The 14,778-nt window shown below is 41.5% G+C and overlaps 1 protein-coding gene across 1 annotated transcript; it reads right to left on the bottom strand.

Annotated features, from left to right (window-relative positions):
• Nucleotides 1–457: 457 nt before the first annotated feature.
• On the bottom strand, nucleotides 458–14,576 carry GTF2H5 (general transcription factor IIH subunit 5). The gene is made up of 3 exons (XM_023206061.2): nucleotides 14,505–14,576; nucleotides 12,956–13,028; nucleotides 458–893 (listed from the first exon to the last, which is right to left on the bottom strand). Exons 2-3 carry the CDS (start codon nucleotides 12,988–12,990, stop codon nucleotides 713–715), a joined length of 216 nt encoding a protein of 71 aa, XP_023061829.1. The 5' UTR covers nucleotides 12,991–13,028; nucleotides 14,505–14,576; the 3' UTR covers nucleotides 458–712.
• Nucleotides 14,577–14,778: the final 202 nt, after the last annotated feature.

Below are 14,778 nucleotides of genomic sequence, written 5' to 3'. Positions count from 1 at the left end.
AACCTCGGACTCCTGGGCTCAAGCAATCCCCCCACCTCAGCCTCCCTAAGCTGATTTCTTAATAAAACAGAATACAGATAGGAAAATGTGGCCAAAAAAGTTTGAACAGGAAAAACTAAAGATGCAAAGCAGCATGTGCCTTTCCCATTTAGTTGTTTGTAACCCTCTTAAAAAACAATATTCTATTTTCAGGGAAATGCAAACTGTAGTTTATATTAGTTTTACATCTTCATCAATAGAGCTGGCTGGTATGCAGGTAGGATTTGTGAGACATACATAATGTCAAAGTCCCCACCTTGGCATATTCAAACAGCAAATCTATGACGTTTCTAACTGAAACCAAACCACCATATCCACGCAGCAAAAATGCACAGTTCACAGGGATGAGCAAAATAAATACCTATGTTATATTGACAATTTAAAAGCACACTCCTGTATTAAAAAGGCAGGAAAAGCATTGACATTTGTATTTTAATAAAGGATAATAAAAGACAAATTACAGCCAACTGTTAAAGGCTTTTTTTTTTTTTAATTCTATAGTATAACAAAATCAGTTCAGGGTTTTTTTTTTCTGAACAAATGATCATGATCCCTTGGTCTTTCCCGTGGCATGCTGCTACAACAACCCTCTATGTCTAATCAGTCACCTATCAAGTGGCAAGTCTTTCATATTTGCTGCTTATAATTCTTAAATGGTCCATATTGAGTATTTTCATTTCTGGGTAAGGGAAAAAGCATTTTGGTCCATTAATTCACCCACTCGCTCCTGGAGGACATTAACCAATTCTGCTATTACAAAGACGTGAGTGTCATCAATGTCTTGAATGATAAACTTCTTCCCCAGGGCATTGGACTCATCCAAGTACAGCAGAAACTGCTTCATGGCAGGATCACTGTAACGACAAATACATGATTGTAAGACAGCTTGTTGTCAAATCATACCACAGAGACTTGAGCAATTAAATTTGAACATGCAGAATTTTTAGAATGATTTTTAAAGTTCTGTTACTCAATCCCTCACTTCCTCTCTGCCTCAAGTGTTAACAATTTATAGACATGGCTTCATTTTAGAACTATTAGTGTAAGTTAAAGAGGCAGAGGCCAATGGCAAGATTTTTAAAGAATAATTTGTCACTAAGTGAAAAAAATAAAAGAATATTCAAAGTTTTGTAGTTAGTAGGGCCTAGAATCACAGCTTTCTTTCTTTCTTTTTTTTTTTTTGAGACGGAGTCTCACTGTGTCGCCCAGGCTGGAGTGCAGTGGCACGGTCTCGGCTCACTGCAAGCTCCGCCTCCCAGGTTCATGCCATTCTCCTGCCTCAGCCTCCAAGTAGCTGGGACTACAGGCGCCCGCCACCATGCCCGGCTAATTTTTTGTATTTTTAGTAGAGACCGGGTTTCACCGTGTTAGCCAGGATGGTCTCAATCTCCTGACCTCATGATCCGCCCGCCTCGGCCTCCCAAAGTGCTGGGATTACAGGCTTGAGTCATCGCGCCCGGCCAGCTTTCTTAACTGATTTAAAAAATGAATTTCTTCCTTGTCTACGCCCATTACATCTAAGGAACCAGCAGGTGTTCAATGTCTTACCAGTGACAAATTAATTTACAAAACCAGTTAAACAGTCACTTTGGTCAGGCAGGGTGTATAGCAAGAGTCATACCTGGATTCAACCCCAGCTTCATCACTTATCTGTGTGACCTTGAATAGAATATGTACTTATCTCCCAGAGCCTCTGTTCCCAAACACAAAAGTGAGGCTACCTAACAGAATTGTTTACGGAAATTACAGGAGATAATGTCAAGGATGGTGCTTGGCTTGCAATAGGTACTCAAGGGAAGAGACCCAAATTCAATTTTATTAACTTGTGGTTTTTGCTTTGGAAAGAATAGGATTTACAGCAAAATGTCTCTTTCATAAAAACCCTGAATTATGACAAAGGACACTCTTTAGATCTAATACACAATGTGTTTAGCAAAAAATGCATATAAAAATGTCAAGCTGCACCACAGATTTTTGCAATTCTTGAGAAAACAATCTCACATAATCTTTTGGTGTCTTGAGAACTGTCAATATCAGTTGTAAAGGTAACAATTTAATACAAAAGATTTCACTATAACTTACTGAAAATAAGAAAAATAAGGTTTAAGTACAAGCACGGGTATTAACTGATGCTAACACAGGAATTACTTCTATTCATAGATGAGTATGAGCCTCAGAACTGACTTGGGGGACTTTGGCTTTTACCAAGTGACATGATTTAACTTACAAACTGACTTAAATTTTAATTGTAAGGATCATATTGGCTGCTGGGTTGAGAAAAGATTGGGAGTGGCAGAGGCAAGGATGGAAGCAGGGGACCCATGAGGTGACATCCAGGCAAGAGATGATGATTTTGATGTAGGTGGTAATAGTGGAGGTGATGAGAAGTGGATGAATTCTAGATATATACTGACATAAAATCAACATAATTTGCTAATACTGGACATGAGCTTTGAGAAAGAGGAACAAGGAAACTCCAAGATTTTTAGTCTGAGCAAATGGAAGACTGGAGATTTTTACTGAGATAAAGAGGAATGTGTAAGAAGAGGTTTGCAGGTAAGATCAAGTTTGGTTTTAGGGAGGCCATGGTGGCTTATGCTGTAATCCCAGCACTTCGAAAGGCCTAGGCCTAGGCTGGAGGATTGCTTGAGGTCAGGAGTTAGAGACTAGCCTGGACAGCACAGTGAGATCCTGACTGTATTTAAAAAAACAAAAAAAAAGGTTTAATTTTTGATGTTATATTTTGAGATGCCTGCTGGCCCCTGAGTGAAGAAGCTGAGTAAGAAGTGACCACTGACGTAGAAAGAAAACCCAAAGAGTCCCGAAAGCGACGTGAACAAAGGCTACTCAGGAAGTGGGAGTGATCAATCCTATCAAAAGCTTACAGGGTATAGCAAGATAAGGACTGAAAATTGCCCACTGGATTCAGAAAGTCACTGGACCTTGACAACAGCAGTTTTGGTGGAGTCATAATAGGGAAAGCATGACTGGAGTGGGTTTCATATGGGAGGAGAGAAATCAGAGACAGTGAAGAGAACCAAGTCTTCTCTTTACTGAGAAATTTTGCTACAATGACCAGAAAGGTAGATTGGAAGCTAGAAAGAGGGGTGGGAATCTGAACAGACGGGAATATCAACAGACTATAGGTCTGGCGAAGTTGAAGAAATGATGGGGTGAGATATTAGAGGGAGTGAACTGGAAAGAGGAGGTGGTGGTCAGAGTCTGATGTCTGAAATGAGACTGAAGAGCTGGCATGTGGGTAAGGAAGGACAGGTCTAGCTACAACTATGCGAATGAGTGGCTGTGATGAGGTGGAGGATGAGCTCAGTGGAAAAGGAGGTCAGGGAACTGGGAGAACAGCATTATCCTGATACCAAACCCTGGCAGAGACACAACAAAAAAAGAGAATTTTAGGCCAATATCCCTGATGAACATCGATGTGAAAATCCTCAATAAAATACTGGCAAACTGAATCTAGCAGCACGTCAAAAAGCTTATCCATCACGATCAAGTAGGCTTCATCCCTGGGACGCAAGGCTGGTTCAACATATGCAAATCAATAAATATAATCCATCACATAAACAGAACCAATGACAAAAACCACGTGATTATCTCAAAAGATGCAGAAAAGGCCTTCGATAAAATTCAACAGTCTTTCATGCTAAAAACTCTCCATAAACTAGGTATCGATGGAATGTATCTCAACATAATAAGAGCTAATTATGACAAACCTACAGCCAATATCATACTGTATGGGCAAAAACTGGAAGCATTCCCTTTGAAAACCAGCACAAGAGAAGGATACTCTCTCTCGCCACTCCTATTACACATAGTATTGAAGTTCTGGCCAGGGCAATCAGGCAAGAGAAAGCAATAAAGGGTATTCAGATAGGAAGAGAGGAAGTCAAATCATCTCTGTTTGCAGATGACATGATTGTATATTTAGAAAACCCCATCATCTCAATCCAAAATCTTAAGCTGATAAGCAACTTCAGCAGTTTCAGGATACAAAATCAATGTGCAAAAATCACAAGCATTCCTATACACCAATAACAGACAGAAAGCCAAATCATGAGTAAACTCCCAATCACAATTGCTCCTAACAGAATAGAATACCTAGGAATGCAACTTACATGGGATGTGAAGGACCTCTTCAAGGAGAACTACAAACCACTGCTCAAGGAAATAAGAAAGGAAAAAAAAAAAAAGGGAAAAACATCCCATGCTCACGAATAGGAAGAATCAATATTGTGAAAATGGCCTTACTGCCCAAAGTAATTTATAGATTCAATGCTATCCCCATCAAGCTACCACTGACTTTCTTCACAGAACTGGAAAAAACTACTTTAAACTTCATATGGAACCCAAAAAGAGCCCACATAGCCAAGACAATCCTAGGTAAGAAGAACAAAGCTGGAGGCATCACACTACCTGACTTCAAACTATACTACAAGGCTACAGTAACCAAAACAGCATGGTACTGGTACCACAACATATATATAGACCAATGGAACAAAACAGAGGCCTCAGAAATAACACCACACATCTACCACCATCTGATCTTTGACAAACCTGACACACACAAGCAATGGGGAAAAGATTCCCTATTTAATACATGATATTGGGAAAACTGGCTAGCCATATGCAGAAAACTGAAACTGGACCCTTTCCTTACACCTTATACAAAAATCAACTCAAGATGGATCAAAGACTTAAACATAACACCTAGGACCATAAAAATCCTAGAAGAAAACCTGGACATAGACATGGACAAAGACTTCATGTCTAAAACACGAAAAGCAATGGCAACAAAAGCCAAAATTGACAAATGGGATCTAATTACACTAAAGAGCTTCTGCACAGATAGAAGAAACTATCATCAGAGTGAACAGGCAACCTACAGAATGGGAGAAGATTTTTTGCAATCTACTGGTCTGACAAAGGGCTAATATACAGAATCTACAAAGAACTTAAACAAATTTACAAGAAAAAAGCAAACAACTCCATCAAAAAATGGGCAAAGGATATGAACAGACACTTTTCAAAAGAAGACATCTATGCAGTCAACAGTAAAAAATGCTCATCATCACTGGTCATTAGAGAAATGCAAATCAAAAACACAATGAGATACCATCTCACACCAGTTAGAATGGCGATCATTAAAAAGTCAGGAAACAACAGATGCTGGAGAGGTTGTGGAAAAATAGGAAAGTTTTTACAGTGTTGGTGGGAGTGTAAATTAGTTCAACCATTGTGGAAGACAGTGTGGCGATTCCTCAAGGATCTAGAACTAGAAATACCATTTGACCCAGCAATTCCATTACTGGGCATATACCCAAAGGATTATAAATCATTCTGCAATAAAGACACATGCACACATATGTTTATTGTGGCACTATTCACAATAGCTAAGACTTGGAACCAACCTAAATGTCCATCAATGATAGACTGGATTAGGAAAATGCAGCACATATACACCATGGAATACTATGCAGTCATAAAAAAGGATGAGTTCATGTCCTTTGTAGGGACATGGGTGAAGCTGGAAACCATCATTCTCAGCAAACTATCACAAGATCAGAAAACCAAACACCACATGTAAGTGGGAGTTGAACAATGAGAACACATGGACACAGGGAAGGGATCATCACACACCGGGGCCTGTGGGGGGTGGGGGGCTAGGGGAGGGATAACATTAGGAGAAATACCTAGTGTAGGTGACGGGTTGATGGGTGCAGCAATCTACCGTGGCACATGTATACTTAGGTAACAAAACTGCATGTTCTGCACATTTAACCCAGAACTTAAAGTATAATAACAATACTAATAATAAAATAAAGAAAGCTGAACAACTGATTTGCAACCTGGTACTCGTAGTCACTGGCCAGATCACCAGGTGGCCCATTACTCAAGATAACCACTGCAACCACAGATGCTGACCACATACTGTATCCTTCATGTGCTTTGCCCAGCCCAGCCTGCATACCTTATCCCTGATGTCAATTCCCATGCTTTGCCTAATCAAAAAGTCTCTGTCAGCTTTTGTGGGGATCAGCAGCAGAGTTCTTACTATTGTACTGTCTCCCTTGCACTTGTGGATAAACCCTGAATTAAAAGCCTCATCTGGGAAAACTGTGTAGCTGTGTTAATTTTTATTACATAGGGAGCCAAAGAGCCTGTGATCTGTAACAGCAATGTTAGTACCATAGCTACACTGCAGAGTTGATGGACTAGAGAATATTTCTAAAACATCTTGCTCATAGTAGGTACTCAAATGAGCAATTAAAATGCCAAGAGCCTGTGAGAGGATACAGGCAGAGAGGTTTAAATTACAATTAGTTATATCCCTATCAAATGATTTACTGCTGGGAACAGGTACCCCAAAATCTGGCCATAAACTGGCCCCAAAACTGGCCATATACAAAATCTCTGCAGCACTGTGACATATTCGTGATGGCCATGACACCCATGCTGGAAGGTTGTGGGTTTACTGGAATGAGGAAAAGGAACACCTGGCCTACCCAGGGCAGGAAAACCACTTAAAGATGTTCTTAAACCACAAACTAAAATAGCATGAGCGATCTGTGCCTTAAGGACATGCTCCTGCTGCAAATAACTAGCCAAACCCATCCCTTTATTTTGGCCCATCCCTTTGTTTCCCATAAGGAATACTTTAAATCTATAATCTATAGAAACAATGCTTATCACTGGCTTGCTGTTAATAAATACGTGGGTCAATCTCTGTAAATCTCTGTTCGGGGCACTCAGCTCTGAAGGCTGTGAGACCCCTATTTCCCACTCCACACCTCTATATTTCTATGTATATGTCTTTTATTCCTCTAGCGCAGCTGGGTTAGGGTCTCCCCAACCGAGCTGGTCTCAGCAATTTACTATTTTGATTACAAAACCATTAACCTGTGAATATATATGTATAATTCTAAGACATACATATATTCTCTTAAAAAGCAAACATAGGCTGGGCATGGTGGCTCATGTCTGTAATCCCAACACTTTGGGAGGCCAAGGCAGGTGGATCACAAGGTCAGGAGTTCAAGACCAGCCTGGCCAAGATAGTAAAACTCCGTCTCTACTAAAACTTCAAAAATTAGCCAGGCATGGTGGGAGGTGCCTGTAATCCCAGCTACTTGTGAGGTTGAGGCAGGAGAATCGTTTGAACCCAGGCGGTAGAGGCTGAAGTGAGCCAAGATCGTGCCACTGCACTCCAGGCTGGGTGACAGAGTGAGACTCCGCCTCCAAAAAAAAAAAAAAAAAAAGCAAACACAATATTATACTTAGTTTTATAATGGAGAGATAGTATATGTAAAGTTTAGTAGCTTGGGCTCTGGAGCCACAATATCAGGATTTAAAAAAATCTCAGTTTAACAACAGCTGTGTAACTGAGCAATTGATTAATTTCCCTGCATCTCACCTTGTGCATCCATAAATGGGGATGATAGCACCTACCTCAAAGGGCTGTTGTGAAAACTAAATTAATATTAGCAACTGCTTAGTATAGCACATGTCACATGGAAAACAGTGTTAGTACAGGAATCCAGGTGTTTTCACTTAACATCATTGTGCAATGTCATTTCCCTGAATCACTTAAAATGTCTGAGTAGATTTTAATAGCTATATTACTTGATTAAAATACGCCACAATCAAATTTCTTTTTCTAGCACATTAAATAAACACATTTTTATTGGCAGTTCTGATCATTTCCTAAATTTTTTTTTTTTTTGAAATGGAGTCTCACTGTGTCGCCCAGGCTGGAGTGCAGTGGCACGATCTTGGCTCACTGCAACCTCTGCCTCTTGGGTTCAAGTGATTATCCTGCCTCAGCCTCCCCAGTAGCTGGGATTATAGGCATCTGCGACCATGCCCGGCTAATTTTTGTATTTGTAGTAGAGACAGGGTTTCACCATGCTGGCCAGGCTGGTCTCAAACTCCTAACTTCAAGTCATCCACCCGCCTCGGCCTCCCGAAGTGTTAGGATTACAGGAGTGAGCCACTGCACCCAGTGATATCCTAAACTTATAGAAACAGAGTTACTGTGTTAAAGGATATAAAAGCACAAAACACCCATCACAAGTTGTTTTCAGTTGTTTCTTAGGATTATACTTCCATCAGCAGCTTGGTGGGGTGCCTGCTTTTTAAAAGCTATGACTGAAGACAACAGCCTCCTCATTTACAAGGTATTTTGATATATAACATGCTAAATGGAGGCCTAGTATACATATCTGTTTTGAACTAAAACTTTAATTTATCAAGAATCTCATCTTATCCACTGTGAATCTCACTGTAGGAATAGAGAGGCTGTAAAGGAACATTAACAAATTTGGAATTTTGTCTGAGATCACAAACCTGGACTCAATTCTGTTAACAAAACTCATTGAGTAAACAAATATTTACTAAGCCATATCTATATATGTGTATGTGTATCTCTCTCTCTCTCTCTCTCTATCTTAGGCACTGTTTTGGGTGCCTGGAAAACTTCAGTGAACATGGCCCTACTGAGAAGCAAAGGCTGAGAAAAGATTTATACATGCTGAGAAAGAAACAGAACAATGGTTAGATTGGTTTTGTCATACTTCTTACTAGCTTCTCACAAACAATACAGGTTTAGAAGCCAAACTCATAAGGATAAGGGTGGTTTAATAATACATATTTCTCCAGATTCTTTGCTATTGTGATGTAAACTGGTTGGAATTTGCACCTTGCCAACAAATTTTTGCTGAAGCACTTGGCAAACCAATTGTGGCAACTGTTAAACCAGAGGTCTGCTCCAGCATCTGGAACTGGACACAGACATAATGTGGTCATGTGTTGCTTGCTTTGGTAATTGCTTGGGAGGCTAGACTTGGGAGAATACTTACTGTGAGCCTGGCAGTTAATGGTGGATCCCAACAAAGAGGAAGTTTTCACCAACCTTTCAGTTTTGACATAAAAATGTAAATTTATAAACATAAAACTTTTTTTATAGCCTTCAATTTTAGTATGTGATAAGCCCTTGGGAGTTAAGAATTTAACTATATCCAAGTGCCCTGATTTTTCAACTCACTGAAGGTCAGAAAAAACGGCCATCATCATAATTTGGTTTACTTCTTTAGCAAATCTCTGCAGACTCAAAAATCAGTTAAACATAACTGATAGAAATGGAGCTTAAATATGGCAGTAAGTGAAGCCAACTTAAGATATATGTGGAACAGCACTATATAAGTTATTACACATTAGCTTATATTAATACAACGATGGGACTGGAATTTGGAGAGATTCCTGGGACAGTGGAAGCAGCTGTGAGATAGGAATTCAGCAGAACTAGTTTCTAAGACAGGAGAGACAGTAAACAACAGGTCAGAAGACCCGACTGATAAGCCAGGATACAGTAAAGAAACCAGCCAGAACCAAGATGGTGACAAAAGCAACCTTCACCACTATCATACACTAATCATAATGCATGAGCACGCTAAAAACCACCCCCACCAGCACCATAACAGTTTACAAATGCCATGGCAATATCTGGAAGTTACCCTGTATGGTCTGGACTGGGGACACCTGGTTCCACAGAATCCCTGTCTCCCCTTCAGAAAACTCAGGAATAATCCACCACTTGTTTAACATATAATCAAGAAATGGCCATAAAATAGCCGGTTAGCAGGCCCTGCCTGCTGCCCACCCACCCCACCCCATTTTGCCTATGGGGTAGCCACCCTTTTATTCCTTTATTTTCAATAAACTTGCTTTCACTTTACTCTGTGGGCTCATTCTTGAATTCTTTCCTGCATGAAGCCAAAAACCAACTTGGCCTCCAGGGCTGAGCCTCCATTTTGGTGTTCACCTGCAACAGTTGTAGAAGATCCTTGAGTGGTTTGCCCGCAAACTCCAGACCTATCAAATTCTATACTCCAATATGCCTAAATGCTTCGTATAATCCATGGATATTATGAAGTAATAAACAGACTTATGCTGATATCGTATTACTAACAAGCTTCTCCTTGGCATCAAATATGGACATGAGGGAAACTGAAGGACGTTTCCAATTACCATCCTAACATCTGCATCTGACTGTGAAGGGGAATCCACTAGCACTGGCCATACCCTTTCCTTTGTGAATCTATGTTATTTCTCAAGCCCAAAATCTTTTTGGAAGACTTGCATTTTTGGGAAGACAGAGTTACCCTTTTGAAAAATTGTGCAGACCACACTTTAGAATTCACTTTGAAGGGAAAAATTAGTTTTGCAAGGATGGTACCTACCTGCAAAATAAAATTTAATAGTCCTGGTGCAAAACACTTCTCCACAGGGAAACTGATTATTAAGCTGAAGCTGATTAACAATATTATTGCTTCTCAAAATTTAAATATCTTAACAAGATTCTTTGTATGCACAATTCTGATTTAGTAGATGTAGGGTAAGGTCTGAGATTTTGCATTTCTAACAAGCTCCAGATGATGCTAGTCTGGGGATTATCCTGAGGTGCAAGGTGATGGACAGTCATTAGAGAGACCAGGCAGAATTCAGAGGCTAAATACGGGACAGCAAACTAGGCACTGAGACTTCAGAGTCTCCCCAGAGTTTTGTTCTTTAAAATGTAATCCAGTCATTTTTTTTTTTTAATTAAAACGTAGGTTTAATGCAATTCCAACCATCATGCCAAAAGGATTATTTTGGAAATAGACTAAATTATTTCAAGGTTATTCTAGAATAGGCAATAAAAACGATGAATGTGGGAAGGGATGAAAGAGAATAGCAAGGGGAGTAAAATCATGTGATTAAGGAGGCATCAAGCATCATTAGGAAAGGAAATAAATGGTGGAGAACTAGCTATTTGGCAAAATGAACAGACAAAAACGCCCAAAACAAAAAAGAAGCTAGGCTGGGCATGGTGGCTCCCGCCTGTAATCCCAGCACTGGGAGGCAGACGCAGATCAAGAGATCCTGGCCAACATTGTGAAACCCCGTCTCTACTAAAAATACAAAAATAAAATTAACCAGGGGAGGTGGTGTGCGCCTGTAGTACCAGCTACTTGGGTGGCTGAGGCAGGAGTATCGCTTGAATCTGGGAGGTAGAGGTTGCAGTGAGCCGAGATCGTGCCACTGCACTGCAGCCTGGCAACAGAGCAAGACTCGGTCTCAAAAAAAAAGAAGCTAAATTTAGATCTCACCTAATAATATGCCTCTCCTCCAAATAAATTCTAGATGAATGAATCTAACACACCAACAAAAATACAAAATCCCCACAAGAGAGAAGTGAATATTTAACAATCCTATGCCGCTCCTCCGAATAAATTATAGATGTGTGAATCTAAAACACCAAGAAAAACACAAAACCCCAAGAGAGAAGTGAATATTTAACAAACCCAGGGGTGAAGATTAAACTTAGAATTGAAAGAAACAAGAGGGAAAGAAAAGTGATAGCTGACACACTGTGTATGTGCATCCTCTGTATTTAAAAATAACACTAAAAGGTCAATGAGGAAAATGTTTATGTTATGATAAATTAATAGGAAAATAAGTACATCAAACCTAGAGTCTTCAAAAGACAACAGAACAGTGTGTTTAGAACTTCTGGGGTCCAGATCCCAACCCCTTTGCTTTTCCAAGTGAAAAAAATCACTCCCCCATAGTGGTTTACTCTCATCAATGTACATTCTAGTCTTTCACATTAAAATAAAAATAGCAAGAACCTCAGTCCCTCACCATGTCCTTCCTCAGCTACCAGTCCAGTTCTCTATGAGTTTGCTCATGATCACAGTAAAAATTCTCCAAAGTCTCCATCTCCACCTCCTCACCTCCCTTTCCTTTTTCATAGTACCCCAATCTGGCATCTCCCCGCCCTCCATTAAAATGGCTCTCATCAAAACTCCAGTCTTAATCTCATGCCAGTTCTCAGTCAGTGCCCAACACAGCCTACTCATCCCTACGAAATACTTCCTCCTTTGGCTTTCCTCCCTCCAACCGCACTGGCTATTTTCTTCTTAGTTGCCTTTGTTGGTGTCTCCTCTATCAAAACTCCAAATCTGCACTAGGCATAAGGTAGCTCACTAGTTAGGTCACTACAGAGTTCTTGAAACATGGTTAGTCTGTGAGATATGCTGTAAAATTAAAATATCCAGTCTACTTTGAAGATGAAGATTTTTTTGAAGACTTAGCATGTGTTGAAAGCATAGTGTTTTGCATAGACAGGGTTAAACAAAAGAAATTAACCTCACCTGTTTCATTTTACTTTACTTCTAATGTAACTAGAAAAAATGTAAGACTGTATCTGTGGCTTGCATTAGATTTCTATTGGCTAGTGCTGTTCTAATTGTTGGCAGTGTCCTAGGGTTTGGTCTTTCTCCTCCTCAGCATTGCCATCACAGTAAACAGTATCATCATCCATGCACTGGCTCATATTAGAGGCACAGAAAGGTAGACAGTAGTATTTTCAGACAATGGAGTGTCCACAGAGCAGGGTTCCTAGACATTGGATTGCTTTGAGGACCTCAACCCTGTCCATTTACGGTTTTTAGTTTCTCCTCTGGAATGTATCTAAAGGAATTTAAGAAACCTTCTCCACTTGGCTCTCGTTTTTCTCTTTTTAAAAGTCCACAGTTTGTAATGGTAAAGACTTAAGCAAGTTCCTGAACTCTTGAGGCCCTAAAATTCTAGTCATGTTTGAGGAGAATGCAAGCACTGTTCCTCTAAAGATGACTCATCTAACAAATATGCTGCCTCTGATCATGCCAGTTCCATCAATTCAACAGAGGGACTGAAATCTGGCACTAGGAACTTTGCAACAAAATCTGTGCCACTTGTTAAAAGTGAAAGACTTGATTTCATTCATATCTTAAAAACAACAGGGTTTTAGAAAAGACACACACGTAAGTCAAGATTCAATATTTAAACTTAAAACTCATGAAGTATCAAAACTACTAACCATTCTATAAGCACTCCTTTCAAGACGTTGACCATGTTTTCTCAGTCAGAAGGTTCAGATGACCTCAAGAATGCTAATAAAAAGAATAAGGTAACACTGAATTAAAAATCATTAACTTTCATATACTTTGGGGACTGCCTCTGAAATGAGGCAAAATAATTGTCAATATTTAACAGTTAAGTCTATGAAAGACAGTTAACATTAAGAGACATTCTGATGTTTTAACAAAATTAAAATGAGTCTACTTGGAATATTCATGCCATATCCTACTTGCCAACCAACTCCACCCAAGGTCAATTAGCCCTAATAGAAGCAAGCGGACTACCTCTACACCAGTTGCCCAACCCAGGTGTAAACCGTCCGTTATTCAAAATATTTCTTTTCCCATTCAGGAGATTGACAAAGGGTAAGATCCTGGGAGACAGGAATCAAAGATAGTTCTGAAAGGTGCTTCAAAAATTACACAGTGAGCCCAACCAACTCCTTTTAGTTTATATCTTATTTTATTGAGACAGGGTCTGGCTCTGTCGCCCAGGCTGGAGTGCAGTGGCGCGATCTCAGCTGACTGCAACCTCTTGCCTCCCAGGTTCAAGCCATTCTCCCACCTCAGCCTCTCGAGTAGCTGGGACTACAGAAATGAGCTACCAAGCCCAGCTAATTTATTGTATTGTATTGTGTATATATATATATTCACACACACATATACTTTGCGATAGAATCTCGCTCTGTCGCCCAGGCTGGAGTGCAGTGGCGTGATGGCAGCTCACTGCAACCTCTGCCTCCCAGGATCAAGAGATTCTCCTGCCTCAGCCTCCGAGCAGCTGGGACAACAGGCGCCCGCCACCACGCCAAGCTAATTTTTGCATTTTTAGTAGAGATGGGGTTTCACCATGTTGGCCAGGCTGGTCTTGAACTCCTGATCTCAAATGATCCACCTAGCTCGGCCTCCCAAAGTGCTGGGACTACCGGCGTGAGCCACCGTGCCAGGCCAATTTATTGTATTTTTAGTGGAGATGGGGTTTCACCATGTTGGTCAGGCTGGTCTCGAACTCCTGGCCTCACGTGATCCACCCGCCTCGGCCTCCCAATGAGCTGGGATTGCAGGCGTGAGTCACCGCGCCCAGCCCCAACCACCTCATTTTACAGATGAGGAGACCAAAGGAAGAGATTAAGCCGTAGTTCCCGGGGAAACGGTAAAAAAGTACAAGCCAGATTTCCAGATCTTGTGCCCCTTCACTAAATAAATCACGTTCCGTGCGGACCTGGGCTGGAAAGAAAACTACTCAGCGTTTGCCCACTTAATTAACTTCCACTTACACCTGGGCGCAGGGCGAGCCCCAGCCCCACAGAAAACCCACGATTAAACGAGCGCGGGACTGCAGTGCGGCCCCGCCAGGAAGGGCCTGGAGAGAGTGGGGGACACCGCCCTGTGCCCCCAGCACCCGATGGACAGGCTTCTTGGGCTTTCCTCTTCCTCCCCTCTTCCTTTGGGACCCCTCAGTCTTCCCACACCCCACTTTCCCCAGCCGCTCGGACGCTCGCCACACACCTCAGCCCACAGATGCAGAAGCGCCTCGGCGTCGCCGACACAGTGCGCCTGCGCCGATACGTCATCGCGCTAGGGACGCTGTTGTGAGTGGAGCGAGCCGGCAGTAGGCGGGCCTGGAGAGGCCGAGGGGGCGGGGTCACGAGCTGCCCGCCGCCGGGTGGAGGGCCCCGGCCGGGAGCCGCGGAAAGGGGAGGGCTCCCCAGACTACTGGGTCCGGCGAGCAGTTGGGGACGGGCTGAGTCCGCGTGCCGGCAGGTAGGACGTGAAGGCCGGG

This window comes from Piliocolobus tephrosceles, chromosome 5 (assembly GCF_002776525.5).
Source record: "Piliocolobus tephrosceles isolate RC106 chromosome 5, ASM277652v3, whole genome shotgun sequence".
NCBI classification, from domain to species: domain Eukaryota; kingdom Metazoa; phylum Chordata; class Mammalia; order Primates; family Cercopithecidae; genus Piliocolobus; species Piliocolobus tephrosceles.
Note: the sequence above shows the minus strand (reverse complement) of the source record. Positions and strands in the feature narration are given on the sequence as shown.